The 20,973-nt window shown below is 43.3% G+C and overlaps 1 protein-coding gene across 1 annotated transcript in view; it reads right to left on the bottom strand.

Moving 5' to 3' along the window:
• Positions 1-20,973, bottom strand: part of LOC141271928 (oocyte zinc finger protein XlCOF8.4-like) — a 55,888-nt gene that overhangs the window by 14,491 nt on the left and 20,424 nt on the right. The window contains exons 2-6 of the mRNA XM_073682176.1: positions 18,466-18,621; positions 18,157-18,336; positions 17,951-18,074; positions 17,770-17,867; positions 17,481-17,571 (exon numbers count right to left, since the gene is read on the bottom strand). Of these exons, the coding sequence (XP_073538277.1) occupies positions 17,481-17,571; positions 17,770-17,867; positions 17,951-18,074; positions 18,157-18,336; positions 18,466-18,621 (649 nt within the window). The remainder of the gene's footprint in view (positions 1-17,480; positions 17,572-17,769; positions 17,868-17,950; positions 18,075-18,156; positions 18,337-18,465; positions 18,622-20,973) is intronic.

The following is a 20,973-nucleotide window of genomic DNA, read 5'->3' as shown; positions in this document are numbered from 1 at the left end:
AAATTATATTCAATTTGCAACCTGATGGAGGTCAGTATAGATGGACTAATAGAACAAGTCCCACACACAGCTAGAAGCCCAAATATTTTTTCAGAGGTACTGTAGATGCAGATAAAAATTATTTTTAATTTGCAACCTGATGGAGGTCAGTATAGATGGACTAATACAACAAGTCCCACACACAGCTAGAAGCCCAATATTTTTTCAGAGCTAGATGCAGACAAAAAATTATTTTGAATTTGCAACCTGATGGAGGTCAGTATAGATGGACTAATAGAGAATGTCCCACACACTGCTAGAAGGCCAAATATTTTTTCAGAGCTAGATGCAGAAAAAAATTATATTCAGTTTGCAACCTGATGGAGGTCAGTATAGATGGACTAATAGAGAAAGTCCCACACACTGCTAGAAGGCCACATATTTTTTCAGAGGTAGATGCAGAAAAAAATATATTCAGTTTGCAACCTGATGGAGGTCTGTATAGATGGATTAATAGAACAAGTCCCACACACAGCTAGAAGCCCAATATTTTTTCAGAGGTAGATGCAGAAAAAAATATATTCAGTTTGCAACCTGATGGAGGTCAGTATAGATGGACTAATACAACAAGTCCCACACACAGCTAGAAGCCCAATATTTTTTCAGAGGTAGATGCAGAAAAAAATATATTCAGTTTGCAACCTGATGGAGGTCAGTATAGATGGATTAATAGAACAAGTCCCACACACAGCTAGAAGCCCAAATATTTTTTCAGAGGTAGATGCAGATAAAAATTATTTTTAATTTGCAACCTGATGGAGGTCAGTATAGATGGACTAATAGAGAAAGTCCCACACACTGCTAGAAGGCCAAATATTTTTTCAGAGCTAGATGCAGATAAAAATTATATTCAATTTGCAACCTGATGGAGGTCAGTATAGATGGACTAATAGAACAAGTCCCACACACAGCTAGAAGCCCAAATATTTTTTCAGAGGTACTGTAGATGCAGATAAAAATTATATTCAATTTGCAACCTGATGGAGGTCAGTATAGATGGACTAATACAACAAGTCCCACACACAGCTAGAAGCCCAATATTTTTTCAGAGGTAGATGCAGAAAAAAATATATTCAGTTTGCAACCTGATGGAGGTCTGTATAGATGGATTAATAGAACAAGTCCCACACACAGCTAGAAGCCCAATATTTTTTCAGAGGTAGATGCAGAAAAAAATATATTCAGTTTGCAACCTGATGGAGGTCAGTATAGATGGACTAATACAACAAGTCCCACACACAGCTAGAAGCCCAATATTTTTTCAGAGCTAGATGCAGAAAAAAATTATATTCAATTTGCAACCTGATGGAGGTCAGTATAGATGGACTAATAGAATGATGCTATGCCCAAAAGATTTTACTTCACTAGGTGCAGTAAAAAAATTGGTATTCTATACACAGGTGGTATATCTTGCAACACAGATAGGCTACTCCACTGACTAACACACTCTGCAATAGGCCAAAAAGGATTAGCTTTGATAGATTCAGCCAAATGCTGTGAAAAAAACTTGCACAGCACTGGCACAGACCTGCCTGGCAAAAACTGATAGGAACTGATGTAACCTAGTCCTGAAAAGGACTCCAATTACAATTAGTCTTTACTCCCACAACCTATCTATTTAAGAGCACAGACCTGCCTGATAAAAGTCGTAGGAAATGCTGTAACCTAGTCCTTAAAAGGACTGCAATCACAACTATTCCCTACTCCCAAGCTATCTGTAGATTTGTGCGAAAATTGGCTTGAAATTAACAAGGTATAGCGCACACAGCAACAGCGGTGCCGTCTAACACGCAGCTGCAGCAGTGAGAAAATGGTGGCGACGGGGAAAATGGCTTGGTCTTATAGGGCAAGGACATGTGACATACACTGCCAATGACACATGCCCTTGCTTGTGTGAAAAAAAGCACTTCGCTCCGTGTGTGCGCTGCTGATAGGCTGACAGATTGCACCTCCCCACTGTAAATGCGGGAAAGAGAAAAAAAAATGGAGATCTTCATTATTCCTGCAGAGATCCATCCCCTGCCCCTCCCCCCACCCCGCTGTACACTCAAACTGCGTATTAGCATTCATTTTCATCATTACTGAGAAAAAATCCAGTTATGATTTTGGTGCACGAACAGTTATCGAACATAACCTCGAAAAGCCGAATTTTTCTCAAATTGTTCGTGTTCGCCGAACGGCTCGAACACCGCCCAAAACAGCTCGAATTTGAGATTGGCGAACAGTTCGAGTAGAACAACGCTCATCTCTAATGTTCACACACATAGGGTTTTGCAACGTATTTTGCAGCAGATTTTTATGCAAATTTTCAGCTGTGTTTTGCAGTACCAGCAAAGTCTATGAGAAACCAGAATTCTCTGTTCACACATGTTGCTTTCTTTGCTGCATATTTTGTGACATGGTTGTGTTTTTGGAAAATAGAGCATGTCACTTCTTTCAGTGCTTTTGCAGCAGAAAACGTACCTGCGTTTTGCAGCGTTTTTTTCACCCATAGGAAGTACTAGGTGGTCAAAAAAACGCAGCAAAAACGCAACAAAAAACACAACAAAACCTGCATTTTTAACGCAGCTGTTCTTCTACCAGAGAAAAGTTAGCAGCAGAAAAAACGTGTGTGAACATAGCCTTATTCTTTCCCTACATGCATTTTAGCACAGAGTAAGATGGCTAGGAGAACAGTAATATCATGTATGAAGCAGAGGCGTACATAGAAATCATGAAGCCACACAACAGAAGTTCCAGTTCGGCTTGCCCTCCTCACCCCCCCAAAAAACGTAATATTCGGCGGGGTCACAGAAGAACATACAGTACAGACCAAAAGTTTGGACACACCTTCTCATTTAAAGATTTTTCTGTATTTTCATGACTATGAAAATTGTACATTCACACTGAAGGCATCAAAACTATGAATTAACACATGTGGAATTAAATACTTAACAAAAAAGTGTGAAACAATTGAAAATATGTCTTATATTCTAGGTTCTTCAAAGTAGCCACCTTTTGCTTTGATGACTGCTTTGCACACTCTTGGCATTCTCTTGATGAGCTTCAAGAGGTAGTCACCGGAAATGGTTTTCACTTCACTGGTGTGCCCTGTCAGGTTTAATAATTGGGATTTCTTGCCTTATAAATGGGGTTGGGACCATCAGTTATGTTGTGCAGAAGTCTGGTGGATACACAGTTGATAGTCCTACTGAATAGACTGTTAGAATTTGTATTATGGCAAGAAAAAAGCAGCTAAGTAAAGAAAAACGAGTGGCCATCATTCTTTAAGAAATGAAGTTCAGTCAGTCCCAAAAATTGGGAAAACTTTCAAAGTGTCCCCAAGTGCAGTTGCAAAAACCATTACAAAGAAACTGGCTCACATGAGGACCGCCACAGGAAAGGAAAGCCAAGAGTCACCTCTGCTTCTGAGGATAAGTTTATCAGAGTCACTAGCCTCAGAAATCGCAGGTTAACAGCAGCTCAGATTAGAGACCAGGTCAATGCCACAGAGAGTTCTTGCAGCAGACACATCTCTTCAGCAACTGTTAAGAGGAGACTTTGTGCAGCAGGCCTTCATGGTAAAATACCTGCTAGGAAACCACTGCTAAGGACAGGCAACAAGCAGAAGAGACTTGTTTGGGCTAAAGAACACAAGGAATGGACATTAGACCAGTGGAAATCTGTGCTTTGGTCTGATGAGTCCAAATTTGAGATCGTTGGTTCCAACCACCGTGTCTTTGTGCGACGCAGAAAAGGTGAACGGATGGACGCTACATGCCTGGTTCCCACCCTGAAGCATGGAGGAGGAGGTGTGATGGTGTGGGGGTGCTTTGCTGGTGACAATGTTGGGGATTTATTCAAAATTGAAGGCATACTGAACCAGCATGGCTACCACAGCATCTTGCAGCGGCATGCTATTCCATCCGGTTTGCGTTTAGTTGAACCATCATTTATTTTTCAATAGGACAATGACCCCAAACACACCTCCAGGCTGTGTAAGGGCTATTTGGCCAAGAAGGAGAGTGATGGGGTGCTACGCCAGATGACTTGGCCTCCACAGTCACCAGACCTGAACCCAATCAAGATGGTTTGGGGTGAGCTGGACCGCAGAGTGAAGGCAAAAGGACCAACAAGTGCTAAGCATCTCTGGGAACTCCTTCAAGATTGTTGGAAGACCATTTCCGGTGACTACCTCTTGAGCTCATCAAGAGAATGCCAAGAGTGTGCAAAGCAGTCATCAAAGCAAAAGGTGGCTACTTAGAAGAACCTAGAATATAAGACACATCTTCAGTTGTTTCACACTTTTTTGTTAAGTATATAATTCCACATGTGTTAATTCATTGTTTTGATGGCTTCAGTGTGAATGTACAATTTTCATAGTCTTGAAAATACGGAAAAATCTTTAAATGAGGTGTGTCCAAACTTTTGGTCTGTACTGTATTTCACAATCTTGCAGCCCTTAAAAAGTCTTTTTCCTCTTATTGAAGCCCCTAGATTGCCCTTTCATTGCTGCCATAAAGTATGATGCTAACTATATTGTCCTGCCGAAACACAGTATAATATCCCCACAGTGAATTCTTCCACAGCACCCTCCACACACACGGTATGATGACCCCACTGTATTCCCCTCCCCCTCAACCCTCTCCCCGCAAAATATGGTGACCTCAGCACAGTATGATGCCCCAACTGTGATCACCACACAGCCCTTTATACAGTATAATGGGCCTCCATTCAGTAGAACGGCCCCCCACAACCTTCTAATCAGTATGATGGCTCCAAATAACCATACACACTGTAAAATCGCCCTCACTAGCCCTCCATGATCGGGTGTCCATTAGTCGGGTCTCAGTCCTTCTCTGCCCTTATTCACATTAACTGAGAACCCTATATTATTTTAATGCAATCTTGCTACTTATTTACTGCTGTAATGGGAATGGTGGTGGAACCACTGTGCCGTGGACTGAGGATAGCCTGGAGGGGTATGACTAGGCGAACAAGAGACTCTTCGCTGGAGCCCATGAAGGTGTGGTTAGATTTGGCTTTAGACTGACGTCAGGTGCTACTGCAAGATGGACCTCGGACACACGACAACTGACCCCGAAGAGCAGAGCAGGTACAGGCAGGTACGGCTGGTTATAGGCACAGCAGGTTCGGCTGTAATACAGGCACAGCAGTTGCAGGCAGGTACGGATGGTATACAGGCAGGCATAGCAGGTATACTAGAACAGGAGACCTGAGGACTAGCAAGTATGCAAACAAGCAGAGTGAAAACGTAGCTCAGGCACCTCCTAATAGGTGGAGGTGCCTTAAATAAAAAGTGTCTCCCAGACACTTCCTGGGGACACTTAAATGCACGAGCACCTGGTCTGTCAAAGAGAGAGAGCGCGTCGTCCTAAAGAGCAGTGCCCAAGGATCTGCCAGGTGTGTGCAGACCCCAAGAGGCAGCAGCAAGTAGAGGAAGCGCGGCATGAGGGCCAGGGCGGTGAGTGAGTCGGCGTCCATGCCAGAGGAGAGGAGGATGGGAAGCTTTCAGGGATGCTGACGCTACAGTAGTTCCCTCCTGTGGAGACACGAGGGTCAGTGGGTGCTTTCATCCGCTGGCTCAGTAGTCTTTAGAAAGACCGCATGGATCAAGGTTCATCCCACTGAACGCCCGCACTAATTCCCCGTGGGCATAATACTACTCAGACAATACAGGGTGAGGGTAAAACATTGTGGCAACACTTTATTGAACCACAAACAGACAATAACATACAGCACAGTCTCAGTGAATACAGAAGATGGTGCAAATTGCAGCGTCTCACCGGGATTAGAGCCCCTGCAACTTCAGGGCTTCCAGGGCCGACTACCCCCACCAGTGGCACCCCGATTTTGGCGGCCACCCACAAAGGAGGCACAACAAGTTTAGGAAGCTGAAAGTCGATTGAGGTACGTGGCCAGGTGATCTCATTGTCCCAACCTAGCTTCTCCAAATTTTTCCATGGGTTCAGTGATGGTCAATGGATCAGATCTGTTTTCCTCCAGCTGGAGCCGTGGGAATTGAGTGGGTGGCGAAAAGTCGGATTGAATACAGTGAAGAACACCCCTGTAACTAAACGAGCAAGTAAGATATAAGTATATAAAGTGGTTTTTGCAAATGAGCATGTTGGTGATGCACATTGCATCACTAACAACAACCTGGGGACAGTTTACAAGCTCCAAATGACATGACAGGTTCCCTTTAAGTTGGTTTCCTATAGAATGTCTCAAATCTGTATTCCTCCGGCTGGAGCCATGGTGCCTACTGTCATGAAGAGTCTTTCTGCAGAAGGATAGCAGTCCTTTTTATACCCACATCTGTCCTTCAGGTCATCATCCACAGGTCAGAGGGAAGGTGGGACGAGTATTCAGTCAGTCAATCTGCATAGTTTTTCCATCAATGTTTGCTGGTCAACAAGCTGCATGGACTGATAAACAATGGGTAATCAAGCAAACATTGTTCAGTTTCCCTGCATTCCTGTCTCGTAAGGCTAAACATCAATTCAAGAGTCAATGTTCAGGCTGATATGAACAATGAATAAATAAAGGAGGAGAAAAATTCAGCATATATTGCAAAAGTGTATTTATTCAGTAGTGCACAATAAAACACATGAAAATAAAGACACCAACATTGGGGAAGAATGATACCATTCGGTTCATCTCCACCTATAACCATGAGTGGGACCATATGAGAGCAATCCTTCAAAAACACTGGGGCATATTGATGATGGAGCCTGCCCTGAGGGGACACCTCAGAGACAGTCCATCTATGACACCTAGGAGATGTCGGAATCTCGGTGATATTTTGACGAATAGCCATTATGTAGCACCCATATCATATCCATTTGGTTCGAGTGGTCCGATACTGGGTAATTACAAATGTGGACACTGTATGACATGCCCCAATGTCCTACGCTGTACTAACTTTTGCTCGGCTGATGGCATGAAGACATTTGATATTAGACATCATATTACTTGCGGTACGTCAAATGTCATCTATTATGCTACCTGCAGCTGCTCACTCATTTATGTCGGTTTGACATCAAGAGAGCTGCGGGTACGCATAAGGGAGCATGTAAGGGACATTGTGGTGGCCAGTTCAGCAAATGACCCAAGTCAACTTAAGACGATACCACGCCATTTTAAAGCCAAACATGATTGCAATCCCCGCTCTTTTATGGTGCGTGGCATTGATGTAATACACATGGGTATCTGGGGGGGCAATGTCAGGAAGACACTTGCCCAAAAAGAGTCACAATGGATCATGTGCTTGAACACAGTGACACCCAATGGTTTGAACGAGTCTCTAAGTTTCTCTCCTTTCCTATAGCCGCAATTTTATCCTGTACACCTCCATTCCCACATGTATGTATTGACACATGTGGGTTGGGTGATTTTAAGAGGATTTAATCCATATGCGGTTTTAATTGGTTTTATTTGGTGTTCATTTTTGTCTTTTTTCCTCTTTTCATTAGTCCACATCTATGAAAGTCCTCTTAATCCCATCTGTGTCCGGAAAACAATGAGATTTGGATATAGCTATTGGACCCAATGCCTAGACGGGAGTTATGACTACCAGGATTCATGATTGTTGCCAGTTATGCATATATGATCTTTTGGATATACAGGTAATCCTCGACTTACGACGTTGATCCGTTCTTACGCGGCGTCGTAAACCGAATTTCGACGTAAGTCGGATCATAGGTTCATACAGTACTGTACCATAATAATAGTACAGTACTGCAAACACTTAGCCTATCCAAACACCTATCCTAACACAGTACCCTACATAATTATCAATAAAAATAGGTACAGTAAAATATTGTGCAGTATAGTTCGTTTAATAATGAAATACTGTACTGTAATGCTGTAACAGTAATAAACAGTGTACAGTACTATAATAAACAAAGATAACAATTCCAAAGAGAGAACAGGCTTACTTATTGGGAGGAAGCTGCAGAAGGTGCTGGAGATACTGGGGCAGCAGTACAGTTCGACTTACGACGCTAAACCTCGTAAGTAGGAATGAGCGTCGTATAAAGCATCGTAACCACGAAAAGACGTAACTCGAGACCGTCGTAACCTGAGGACTAACTGTATTTATATTTATATTTGAACTTGTATTGTTTTTGAAAATGATTTTGTTATTTAGTATTTATATGCCTGGCTTCTCTCTGATTATGTCTCATCGCCTCCTCTCTTGCTGGTATTCCCCGTTATATCCAACCTTTTCCAAGCAGTGTCTCGTGCTGTCCTTTGACGTGGTTGAGAGCGTGCCCGCGGTGTGGGTCGTGTCGCTCGCAGGCCTGGCTGTCTGCTGACCGCCCTGCGCCTGCATGGGACTGTTGTTCTCGCGCATGCGCAGTTGGTGGTCTGACAGCCGGGGCGAGCGATCGGCACGTTCCCTGGGCCACGCGCGTGCGCCGTACATGGCACACAGGCCCCACGTCATGTGATCCGCGAGGCACGCCCCCGGCATAGCTGGCCACTTCCGGGTGCGTGCCTCGCCGATCAGCTGTTTGCACTCCGGACATTTTGGGACTTGATATGTATATATATGCATCCTGGGATATTGTAAGGACATTACTCTTTGCCCTTGATAAAGCGGCCTGGGACGCCGGCGAAACATGCATTGGGCTTTCACCTTAACCACTTCTTCTCCTCCATCTGTGCTGTGTTTTTCTGCCAGGTAACTATCTTGCAAGGATAATATGATCCTTTGGCACATGGGTTGGGACACAGAATTCTATATTTTTTAGACTGTTCCACCCTCACTTTTGTCTATCTAATAGCCAGTGGGACTATGATACATGCGCCTATTTAGTGATTTTCATTCACCCGCTTGAATTTACTAGTTTCCTACTGTTTTAATTTTAATTACTAGAGTGAGTAGGGTGTAATTACGCTAACTTATGAATTTAATATAGGCATATCATATATACTTACCTGACTTGTCAGCACCTTTTCATCTGATTACCTCATTGTCTCTATTTTCATGTGTTTTATTGTGCACTACTGAATAAATACACTTTTGCAATATATGTTGCATTTTTCTCCTCCTTTATTTATGCTGTTTCAGCATGCAGGTGGACAGACATCTGTAATACAGATGGTTGCCCACTTTCCCTGTATATTAGATGGCATTTTTGGTATATTTGATATGAACAATGGTCGGTGTCTCCTGATCTACTGAAAAATAAATCTGGCCTAATTAAGAATAAATGCTGTGTTGTCATGTTGTCACGCCCCCTCTTCTTCAAGTCTCCAAGGAATCTCTCCAGGAGCATGAGAGGCATGGATGTTCTCCTTGGGCTCCCACGACCTCTCCTCAGGACCGAACCCCTTCCAATCCACAAGAAAAAACGTTTTTCCTCTTACCCTTTTAGTAGCCAGAATATTATCTCCTTGAAGACATCTTTAGAGCCGCATGGAGCAGGAAAGGTACTCTGATCCTTGAAAAGAGAGCTTAAGATGACAGGCTTGAGTGAGACACGTGGAAAGAGTTCAGGAAACGTTAAGAGGCTGGGAGCTTGAGATTTTAGGATACAGCATTTATCTGTTTAAGAACCTCAAAAGGACCGATAAAATGAGGACCCAACTTGAATGAAAGTAGCTTGAGCTGGACAAACTTACAAGAAAGCCAAACCTTGTCCCCAGAATGAAACTGAGGCAGGTGCAGACGTCTCTTGTCCGCATGTCCCTTCATCTATTCTGAAGACTTCCCCAATGTGGCCTTGGTGTCCTCCCAAATTCCAGAGAAGCCCTTGGTGAGAGCTTCGGCCGATGGGACGTCAGAGGTAGTAGCTAAAGGGAATGGAACATTGGCATGTTGACGTAACACAATAAAAAAAACAAGATTAAGCAGAGGGCTCACTCACATGGTTAATGTAGGAGAATTCAGCCCAAGGCAGGAGTTCGGCCCAATCACTGTGGTGAGTATTGACGAAATGCTAGAGGAGGTTGGTTAGGATCTGGTTGACCCGCTCTACCTGGCAATTGGATTGGGGATCGTAGGCTGAAGAGAAGTCCAGCGTTACATTTAGTAGATTAGAGGTAGCTCTCCAGAACAGAGATGTGAACCGGACGCCTCTATAAGGAACTATTTGGAGAGGTAACTCGTGAAGATATGCTGGATAAACTTCTCAGCAAGCACAGAAGGGTAAGGGAGACCAGACAATGGAGTAAAGTGGACCATCTTTGAGATGCGATCCACAACTACCCAAATGATGGTACTTCCGACCGAGATTAGAAGATTAGTGATGAATCGCGATGTACTGCCAGGCAGCTGACCGTATGGGCAGAGGAAGTAACTGACCAGACGAAAGCTTTTTCGGAGTCTTATTCTGAGCACAGGACGGACAGGCCGAGAAGAAATCTGCAATATCTATTAGTAGGGATAGCCACCAATAATGCCGAGAAATGAGAAGAGACATTTTATTCTGTCCAATATAACCAGTCAATTTAGTTGAGTGACCCCACTGAAGAACCCGCTTCATGTCTGGTTCAGCGACAAAGGACTTTCTAGATGGGACCCTAGACAAGTCCAATGGAACGACAATAAGCATATTGGAGGACTCAATGATGCGCTCAGGCTCTTCCTCCTGGTTAGAAGACAGAAAGGACCTAGAAAGAAGCATCCACCTCAAAAAGAATTGCTTATTACTGTCAGGTCTATCCAGCACTGGAGCTGAAGAGAAAGTTTGTTTTAAGGAAGAAAAGACACTTTCAGTCCATACCCTAGGATTAGCACCGTTTCGGGCCAGGGCTGAAATTGGGGTGGTCCGAGGGGAGAAATGTGGAATGAACTGGCAGTAGTAATTTGCGAATCTCAGAAACCGCTGGATAGCTTTCAGGCCATCAGGACCAGGCTACTTCAGAACGGCAGACACTTTCTCTGGATTTATTCTCAGTCCGGTCTCGGAGATGATGTATCCTAGGAAGGGAAGAGAGGTTTGCTCGAAGATGCAATTCTCAAACTTGGAGTACAAATGGCTCTTCCTCTTCCTCAACCTCTGAAGGATCTGTCGAACATCCCGCCTATAAGTGGGTAGAGTGGGGAGAACACGAGTATGTTGTCCAGGTAAACCACCATACAAGAGTAGAGTACGTCCCAGAAGATATCATTCACTAGTTCTTGGAAGACTACTAAGGTATTGCAGAGCCAAAATGGCATTACACATTAGTCATAATAACCATTCCGGGGCGTTAGAGGCAGTCTTCCATTCGTCCCCCCTGGAGAATTCAGATCAGGTTATATGCTCCCTGCAGAACAAGGTTAGTGAAGACTCTGGAACCTCTGAGATGATCAAACAACTCTGACATGAGGGGCAACAGATACTTATTCTTGATAGCTATCTGGTTAAGGCTCCAATAGTCAAATACAGGGACCGAGAAAGGCATCCTTTTTTCTTAACAAAGAAGAATCCTGCTCCAGCCGGGAAGGATGATTTCTGGATAAATCCCGTGGCTAGGATCTCCTTGATATATTCGGACATGGCTCGGGTCTCTGCCTGGGGCAGAGGGTAGATATGACCTCGAGGAGGAGAAGAACCAGGAATAATATCTATAAGGCAGTCATACAGCCTGTGTGGTGGTAGCCTCTCTGCCTCCTTATCGAAAACGTCCGTGTAGGTCAAATAAGTCAGAGGCAAGCCTGTTTAGAATGATGGAGTAGCTGGAAGTCGAGCAGGACGAATGGGAACAAGACATTTCTAGTGATAGGTCTGACTCCAACTAAGTATGTCACCAGATCTCCAATCCAAGACAGGCTCATGTGCTCGTAACCAGGGCAGGCCAAGGAACAGGGAATGGGACAGACCTGGTAGCACATAAAAGTAGATCTTCTCATAGTGCAACATTCCTACCTGAAGTTCTACCAGCTTGGGAAAAAAAAGAACTGCTTTGTATAGAGGTCTCACATCTATGGATGATACTACTAAAGGACTCTGTAGACGTCGGATGGTGTATCTGGAATCGATCTGTTACGGCATGTTGTATGAAATTTCCAGATAGGCCTATTCAATGAAACGGGTGTTGCCACAGGAAACAGACGTTGCTACAGGAAGCGAACAATGACAGAGTCAGTGGAAGAGATGATAGCCAGAGTAGCCTCTCCTACTGGCCCTTGGCTTTGGGGTTTCCTGGCTTCTCGGGACAGGAGCGAATTACATGTTCTTAACTGCCACTGTAGAAGCACATCCCCTCGGCACGACGGACTTCCTGATGACACTCGGCCAGTTTCACTCAGTAGACTAGCATGGTTTCAGAGGAAAGTGCTGAAACTGGGGTCTGTGACTTGATTGACCTTTGGAAAGTAGGAGCCAAGCTCATAGGTTTTAGGAGCGTTCCAAGAAAGTGATCCAAGAGAGAAGACCTAAGGTCGATCTGGGTTGCCAGGGATACTAGGTGAGGTGGAGAGGTGGGAACATTTCGAGCAGACAGCTTTTCCTTAATTCTCCAGGACAGGCCCCCCTAGAAGGTGGCTACCAATGCCTCATATTTCCAAGCGAGCTTGGAGGACCGGGTACAAAAACGGACGGCATATTGGCACACAGTGAGATTTCTCTGGAGTAATATGAGGAGGGAGGATGCTGCAGAGGAAACACAGCCTGGCTCAAAGACCTTGCAGAAGGCTACAAGAAAAGTCTGGAGGTTGGAGACTAGAAAATCCCCTCTCTCCCATACTGGATTGAGCCACGACTGAGCTTAGCCAATAAGATGGGACATGATGAATGCCACTTTGGATCTGAAGAGAACTGATGTGTGAAGCGCTCAAACTGCAGTGTGCATCGATTGATGAATCCGCGGCAGAGTAGGATCACCGTCATAATGTGGTGGGGCCAACAGACGGGGTCTGGAACCAGGGACATAGCTGGTAGACTGGAGAGCTGCAGCCGCAGATGTCAGTGTGTCACAGTCCTCAGATAAGACAAGATTTTGTTCTTCTGGAGGGAGACTTCCTGGTAAAGGTCAGAGACTGGAGAGGATGGAGAGCCAGCGGGTTCTACAGCGTAAGCAAACTGTAACGGAAATGGTGATGGAACCACAGTGCCGTGGACTAAGGGGAGCCTGGAGGGGCGTGACTAGGTGAACACCAGACCCTTCGCTACAGTCCCTGAAGGTATGGTTAGATTTGGCTTCAGATGGACGCCAGCTGCTACTCCAGGATGGAGCTCGAATACGGCAGCTGACCCACAAAGCGGCAGGAAGCTGGAACGGCCAGGAATGGGAAGGCTCGGCTGGTACAGGCAGACATGGCAGGTATACTGGAAGACAAGGCAAGTGCTGGCATGAACGGTTGGTATATAGGTAGGCCCGGCAAGTGCAGGCAGGTACAGCTGGTATACATGCGAGCACGGCCAGTGCAGGCAGGTATGGCTGATACACAGGTAGTCATAGCAAATATACTAGAACAGGGGACCTGAGAACTAGCAAGCATGCAAACAAGCAGGATGAACCCATTGCCATTGTTCAAACACCTCTCAACAGGTGGAGGTGCCTTAAATAATAAGTGTCTCCCGGCCGTTGGCTGGGGACACTTTAGGATGGCGCATGCTGTCTCTTTAAGAGACCGGGTGCATGCGCTCCAGGTGTGCGCATACCCCGGGAGCCAGCAGCAAGAAGAGGAAAAGAAGGTTTTGTCTATTTAGTGGCCAGTGGGAACATGCACACCAAATTATATTCCAGTACATCTCTTTAAGTTTTTTTTTGGCCTCTACTAAAGGTAACATCCTCACCTGTGATCTGTTTGCTTGTAATCAGTGTGTGTGCAGAAAAGCTGAGTTTCTGGGATCCAGACAGACTCTTTCATCTTTCATCCAGCCACTGACGTTTCTGGATTGTGAGTCATGGGGAAAGCAAAAGAATTGTCAACGGATCTATGGGAAAAGGTAGTTGAACAGTATAAGACAGGAAAGGGATACAAAAAAAATATCCAAGGAATTGGTGATGCCAGTCAGCACCATTCAAACTGTGATTAACAAATGGAAAATCTGGGGCTCTGTAAGAACCAAACCACAGTCAGGTAGACCAACAAAAATTTCGGCCACAACTGCCAGGAAAATTGTTCGGGGTGCAAAGAAAAACCCAAAAATAACATCAGCTGAAATTCAGGACTCTCTGAAAACTAGCAGTGTGGCTGTTTCAAGATGCATAATAAGGAGAAAAATGGGCTGCATGGTCAAGTCGCCAGAAAAAAGCGATTACTGCGCAAATGCCACAAAGGATCTCGCCTACAATACGCCAAACAGCACAGAGACAAGCCTCAAAACTTCTGGAACAAGGTAATTTGGAGTGATGAGACCAAAATTGAGGCCTATGATGAAAGGAACACCATTCCTACTGTTAAGCACGGAGGTGGATAGCTGATGTTTTGGGGATGTGAGAGCTACAAAGGCACAGGAAACTTGGTAAAAGTTGAAGGAAAGATGAATGCAGCACGTTATCAGCAAATAATGGAGGCAAATTTGCACTCATCAGCCTGGAAGCTGCGCATGGGACGTACGTAGACGTTCCAACATGACAACGATCCAAAACACAAGGCCAAGTTGATCGGTCTTTGGCTACAGCATAACAAAGTGAAGATTCTGGAGTGGCCATCTCAGTCTCCTGACCTCAATATCATTGAGCCACTCTGGGGAGATCTCAAGTGTGCAGTTCATGCTAGACAGCCCAGGAATTTACAGGAACTGGAGGCTTTTTGCCAAGAAGAATGGGCAGCTTTAACATCTGAAAAATAAAGAACCTCATCCATGAAAGACTTCAAGTTGTCATTGAATTTGAGGGGGCAATACATTATATTAAGAACTGGGGTATGTGAACTTTTGATCAGGGTCATTTGGATGTTTTTGGTTGTCATTAAGATTTAAAAAGAGAAAACACAGTAGTTTGACAATAAATGGCTTCACCCAAGCAATAACCACAAGTGGAGAAAAAGTTTTTTGTTATCATTCATATTCTCTTAAACAAGGCCAAGAAAGGAAAAATTCTGCCGGGGTAGAACGCATGGGCAATTAACTTTCCCAATACGCCACATGAGAGACTGATTATTGTAGAGGGTCACACTTAACCAACCGGTCACACTTAATTCTGCTCATTATTGTTGTTTTATTTAAATTTTTATCACTTAATGTTGAGCAGAATTAAGTCTACTAACTCGCTGCTATTGTTAATATATAACGATAGGGCTTATTGTAATTTGCATTCTTACCGGTAGTAGCTAAAGAAAACCATATAATTTGCAGCTTTTTATAAAGTTTATATAAAACAATAAATTTATACTGATTCTGTTATTCAGCCCTTGTGCCACAGTTCCTTCAAACAGTATAATGTTCCCTCGCACAGTATGTCACTAGAGAGCCCCCCACATTGAATGATGTCCCAACACAGCCCCCTTGCAGACTACTATGTCCCCACACAGCCCATCTACACAGTATAATGTCCCCACACAGCCCCATACATGGTATGAGGTCTCCACAAAGTCTTCTTGCACAGTGTGATGTCTCCAAACAGCCCCCCATGCAGTATGATGTCCCTCACACGCCCCCCCTTGGCACAGTATTATATCCCCATGCAGTCCCCTTGCTTAGTAGTATGTCACACAATCCCTTGGTACAGTATTATATCACTACAGTTTACCAAAATGTACTGTAAAAAAAGAATTCTCCTGCTGTTCCGGACTGTGCAGTTTTCAGAGGCAAAGCTGGAGAGATGTATTGACGTAATGGCACCCAGGGCTGTAGAGTCGGTAAGCCAAAACTCCGACTCCTCAATTTCCATGACTCCGACTCCCTCATACATGGCTAATGTTTAAGTGATAAATTTACTGTAGCACAGATTCATCTCAGCTAAAAGTCTAGACACTTAGATCAGGAATAAGACAGAAATTTATAGGACATTTCATAACTTTCCCAAATTCTTCTGAAAAAATATTCCCCACAAACTGCATTGAACTACTGTACCCAATTTATTATAGATTTTAGGAGTTGGAGTCGGTCCATTTTATACCGACTCCGATTCCGACTCCACAGCCCTGATCGCACCTATTGTGATCTCAGACGCACAGGATCAATGATAAGAAGTGATAGCTAATAGCCCCCCATTCCATCATTTTTACAGGGATCTGCATCCCGGTATTTAAGCAGCTGATCCCCCTCATGTTAACCCCTTCACGCAGCAGCCAATTTCGCTTTTTTCATTTTAATTTTTTCCTTCCCTATTTCCTAAAGCCATAACTTTTTTATTTGTCCGTCCACATAGCCATATGTTTGCTAGTTTTCTGTGGGAAGAATTATACTTTTGAATGACACCATTCATTTTATCATATGATGTGCTGGAAAGTGGGAAAAAATTCAATGTGCGATGAAATTGCAAAAAAAAGTGCAATGACACAATTGTTTTTTTATTTACCATGTTCACTATGGGGTAAAACTGACCTTTGTAAAAAATAAAAAAAAATAAATGAATTTCTTGTGTCGCCATTTTTCGAGGCCTGTAATATTTTCAATTATCATGATATGGGACTGAGTGAGGACTTCTTTTTTGTACCCTGAGCTGATGTTTTTATGTATACAATTTTGGGTGGGGTACGATGCTTTAATCGTTTATTGCAATGTTGGACAAAAATTCTGGCGGTTTCGATTTTTCTCGTTTCACCGTGTACCGATCGCATTAATTTATTTTATATTTAATAAACTTTTACGAATATAGTGATTCCAAATGATTATTTTTTTTTTATTGCTTTATTTTATAATGGAGCAACTTTTTTTCTTTTTAAAAACCTTTTTTTTTCTTCACTTTTTACTGTATTTGTTAGTTCCCTTAGTTCTGTGATAGTCTGATCGTTCCTACGATGGACAGCAGAGCTACAGCACTACTATATATAAAAAATCATGGTCTCTTATGAACGAAAGCTAAACACTGGCTTTCACAGTAGAACAGTCATGATGAGCATGGAGGTCTTCAGCAGACCGCCAGCAGTCATAGTAACCCATCAATGTACCACTCCGCTCCTCCCACAGCTGTTAGAGGCAGATGATGGCTGAATAATCCAGCCATCATCTGCCGGTAAAGATGCGGCCTGTCTGTGACCAGACAAATGATGTAGCCATACGTCATATTTCGATAAGGGGTTAAAAGTGTAATATAAAAACTTTTTAAATTATTAAAAAAATAATAATAAATTAATATTTTTTTTTCCAATAATTGAAAAAATATAAAGTGTGATACATTCCCTTTCATTATCCAATTATTTTGTTCTCCAAGAGAAAAGCGGCTGCCAGAGGTCTCGGCCTCGCAAAACATTCATGTGTAATTAGGAGGTCAGAAGTTGACGTAACAAGTATTCAGCTGACATCTATCATTTGTGGAAGTCACATCGGTTACACAATAAAAGTTTTTAAAAAATATCAGACTATTCACTGTGTTTATTGGTTACTCCTCACCTGTGCTCTTATCTGTAGGAATCTCCTCTTTACACCGCTCATCACCCCTCACATATGTCTCTGTAGTATTAATATGGGTCAGATCTTCACCCTGAAACAAATATTGCAAAAGTCACAGACAGATGGAGAAGTCACATCTATGATCAGCTCTAATCCTGCCATCTCCACCGTTCTCATTACTCAAGTATAAACCATATAATACTGGTGGATAAAACAAGACTGAGCATAAGACCTTCACAGCCGTCTACACATCATAGGGGAGATCTCATGACACCTTCTCACCATCTACCTGATGATCCTGAAGAACATCGGGATCTTCTTGTTTACAGTCCTGTGGAAGAAGAGGACGGGGACATCTCTCTGGTGTTGTCCTCTTACTGGATAGATCTGGAGGAGACACATACAGGGACTGAATTCATTCTTTACATACAGATAATTATAGGCCGTGTGTATTTAGTCCCGTCTATTACCTGGTGATGTGAGGGGCTGGGGAACCTCCATCATGACGTCCTTGTACAGATCTTTGTGTCCTTCTAAATACTCCCACTCCTCCATGGAGAAATAGACGGTGACATCCTCACACCTTATAGGAACCTGACACATACAATGATACAGTCATCCCCCGATCACTTCATAGCGTTACTGTATAATGTCCCAGCATTCCCAGCAGTGTCACCTCTCCAGTCAGCAGCTCAATCATCTTGTAGGTGAGTTCTAGGATCTTCTGATCATTGATGTCCTCATGTATCAGGGTGTGAGGTGGAGGCCCCGTGATTGGGCTCAGGGGTCTTCCCCACCACTCAGACACAGGGTCCTGACAGCGATCACTAGAGGTCTTCTTCACTACTGTGTAATCCTGGTTATGGAGAGACACATTAATAAATCTCACTACAGACATTTCCAGAGTCCTCACCTCTCCAGTTCTGTCCATCTGTTATTCCCATAGATAAGAATGATGTAATGTAACGTCATCAGAATCTCTCACCTCTCCAGTAAGCCAGAAGAGGATCTCTAGGGTGAGGTGTAATATCCTCTCTGCCATCTTGTCCCTGTCCCTATCCATCCTTGATGGGTCAATCAGGAAAATTCTCTTATATAGAAGATCTCCACTGAGACTGAGAGGATCTGATATTGTGGAGACCTGAATGAGAAGAAGATGAGCCAATGTAAAATTATAAAGTTGTGATAAATTCAGTTTTATCAGCAGTAGATTACCATTAGAGGATTAGTAAACCTGCTTCCGTGTAGTCCTCCATATTGATAAGGCTCTGTATAACACCAACACTGATTGCCAGCTTTCTGCCTACGCACAGTGTACACAGAAAGCTGCCAATCAGTGGGGCGGGCAGGGTTATATCGAGCTCAGCATTCAGAGAATTGGTAGATCTGCAGGAGATAAAATAGTGATTTTATCAAAATACAACACACAACCCAGTAAGTGACACATCGCTATAATCAGGATCTCTGCCCCTATATCATGCTTCTGTCAGAGGGGACAGCAGATTTCCTGTAGGCTATGTGCCCACGATGCAGAAATGCTCCGGATTTTTCCTGAGCGTTTCTGCATATCCCTGGCAGAAAAAACGCATGCGGATTGTACATGCGGATTGTACATGTGGATTGTTCATGCGTTTTCCTGCCAGGGACAAGCGAATGTGAAGCGTTCTTCAGATGCATTTCCGCATGCCGGTTGATAAGTGCTGTCCAAGCGATTTTAGCATCACTTGGAAAGTGCTTGACAACTTGGTCACACTATATAAATCCATGCAAACGGCATGGATTTATATAGTATGAGAGTAAAGAATGTTAAAAAATAAATCTATACTTACCTTCTGATGGCCCCCGCTGCACTCGTCCTGGCTTGCCGGCAGCTCGCGGTACACTGAAGGACCTGCCATCACATGACTAAATGACGTCAGCGCAGGTCCTTCAGTCCATCGCTAGCTGCCGGCATGGAAGGACGAGTGCAGCGGGGGCCATCAGAAGGTAAATATAATATTTATTTTTTATTTTATTCTTTTTTTTACAGGTTCTATGGTACCTGGGTCCGGAGGAGTCTCCTGTCCTCCACACCCGGGTACCATCCGCACATTGAAACGCTTGGATTCTGCATGTACAGATGCAGTGATGCGGAATCCAAGCGATTCAATGCAAGTCAATGGCGGCAAAAACGCATCACTTCCGCAAAATAATTGGTAGTGCTGCGTTTTTTTCCGCAATGATAATCCGCAGCGGAAATTTCCGCAGCATGTGCACAGCAAATGAGGATTATCATTGGGGAACATGGCAGGCCTTCTACCATGAGTTTTTTAAGCGTTTCTGCAGCGGAATTGCGTGATTCACATGTAATTAAATGAATATAACATCCTAGATTATTTTATGTCTACTGATTAATCACTTTTACTAGTTTTTACACCTTCCTGTTATTCCATTTTAAGGAAAAGAAAAATTCTTATATCAAAAAAGGAATTTTAAAAAATACATAAAATATGCGTGATGCACGGGACTCAGAGAAATGAGCTAGAAGCTTATTACTTGCTTTAATTCATTACTGTGATTTGAAGAAGCTTTTCACAGCCATATTCAGCCTTGGACTGCAATGATAGTTTTTCTTGATATTGCTTGAACCTTTTTTAAAAAATCCCTAAATATACACTTAAAAAATGACTAAATGTGAATGTGATGCACGGGACATTTTGTGTGTGATGCACGGGACATTTTTTTCCCTTCAGTTGTCACACTACCTACATGAGACATTTCATGTATGATGGATGAGAAATTTTATCTTCATCAGTTGTCGTCTGCCTATATAGTTATAATGTTATTTTACTTTCCATATTGCAACTGATTAACTATTTATTTGGAGGAAATCTGAACAAAAAGGAAAGTTTCAGGTGGATAAGTAACTAAGGGCACCCTTAGGGCTAAAACACACTGGCGCAGTGTGTTCCGATTTTCGATCAGAAATTCGGACCGAATTTCGGCGCACTATCGGACACCATTGAAACCTATGGGTTTCAAGGGGGTTAGGGCTAAAACGAATTCTGTACACTGCCCTGTGTGTGTCAGAATTTTGCATCATTAATTAACAATGCATGCGAATTTCTGTGAAGAATAGCTCCCCATTCAAACCCATGTGTTTGAATGGGGTTAAACAGAGTTCAAAATGTATTTTTGGACGAATTAATTAAATTCGGACATGCTCCCGATTTTCGGACGAACCGAAAATACATGTGTGTTTTAGCCCTTACAGGCTGCAACAAGCAGCAGTCTCGATGTTACAGAGTTGTGGAATTAAGATATCAGGTACTCACGCTCTAAGGGTTAATGCACACAGGTGATTGCGATTTTTTACACCGCTTTATCGCATGCGATCTCAGAGTTTTGACAATTTTCTGGTGATTTTTGAGTAAATTGTTCAAATTGTGTTAGCACAGGGGCAGCGATTCTAGCCGAAAGATAGGACACGCCGATGATTTTTTTTTCTCTCCAT

This window comes from Phyllobates terribilis, unplaced genomic scaffold, assembly GCF_046119375.1.
Source record: "Phyllobates terribilis strain yellow unplaced genomic scaffold, ASM4611937v1 Scaffold_5__5_contigs__length_657084704, whole genome shotgun sequence".
NCBI lineage: Eukaryota > Metazoa > Chordata > Amphibia > Anura > Dendrobatidae > Phyllobates > Phyllobates terribilis.
This window is presented reverse-complemented; position numbering and strand designations above follow the sequence as displayed.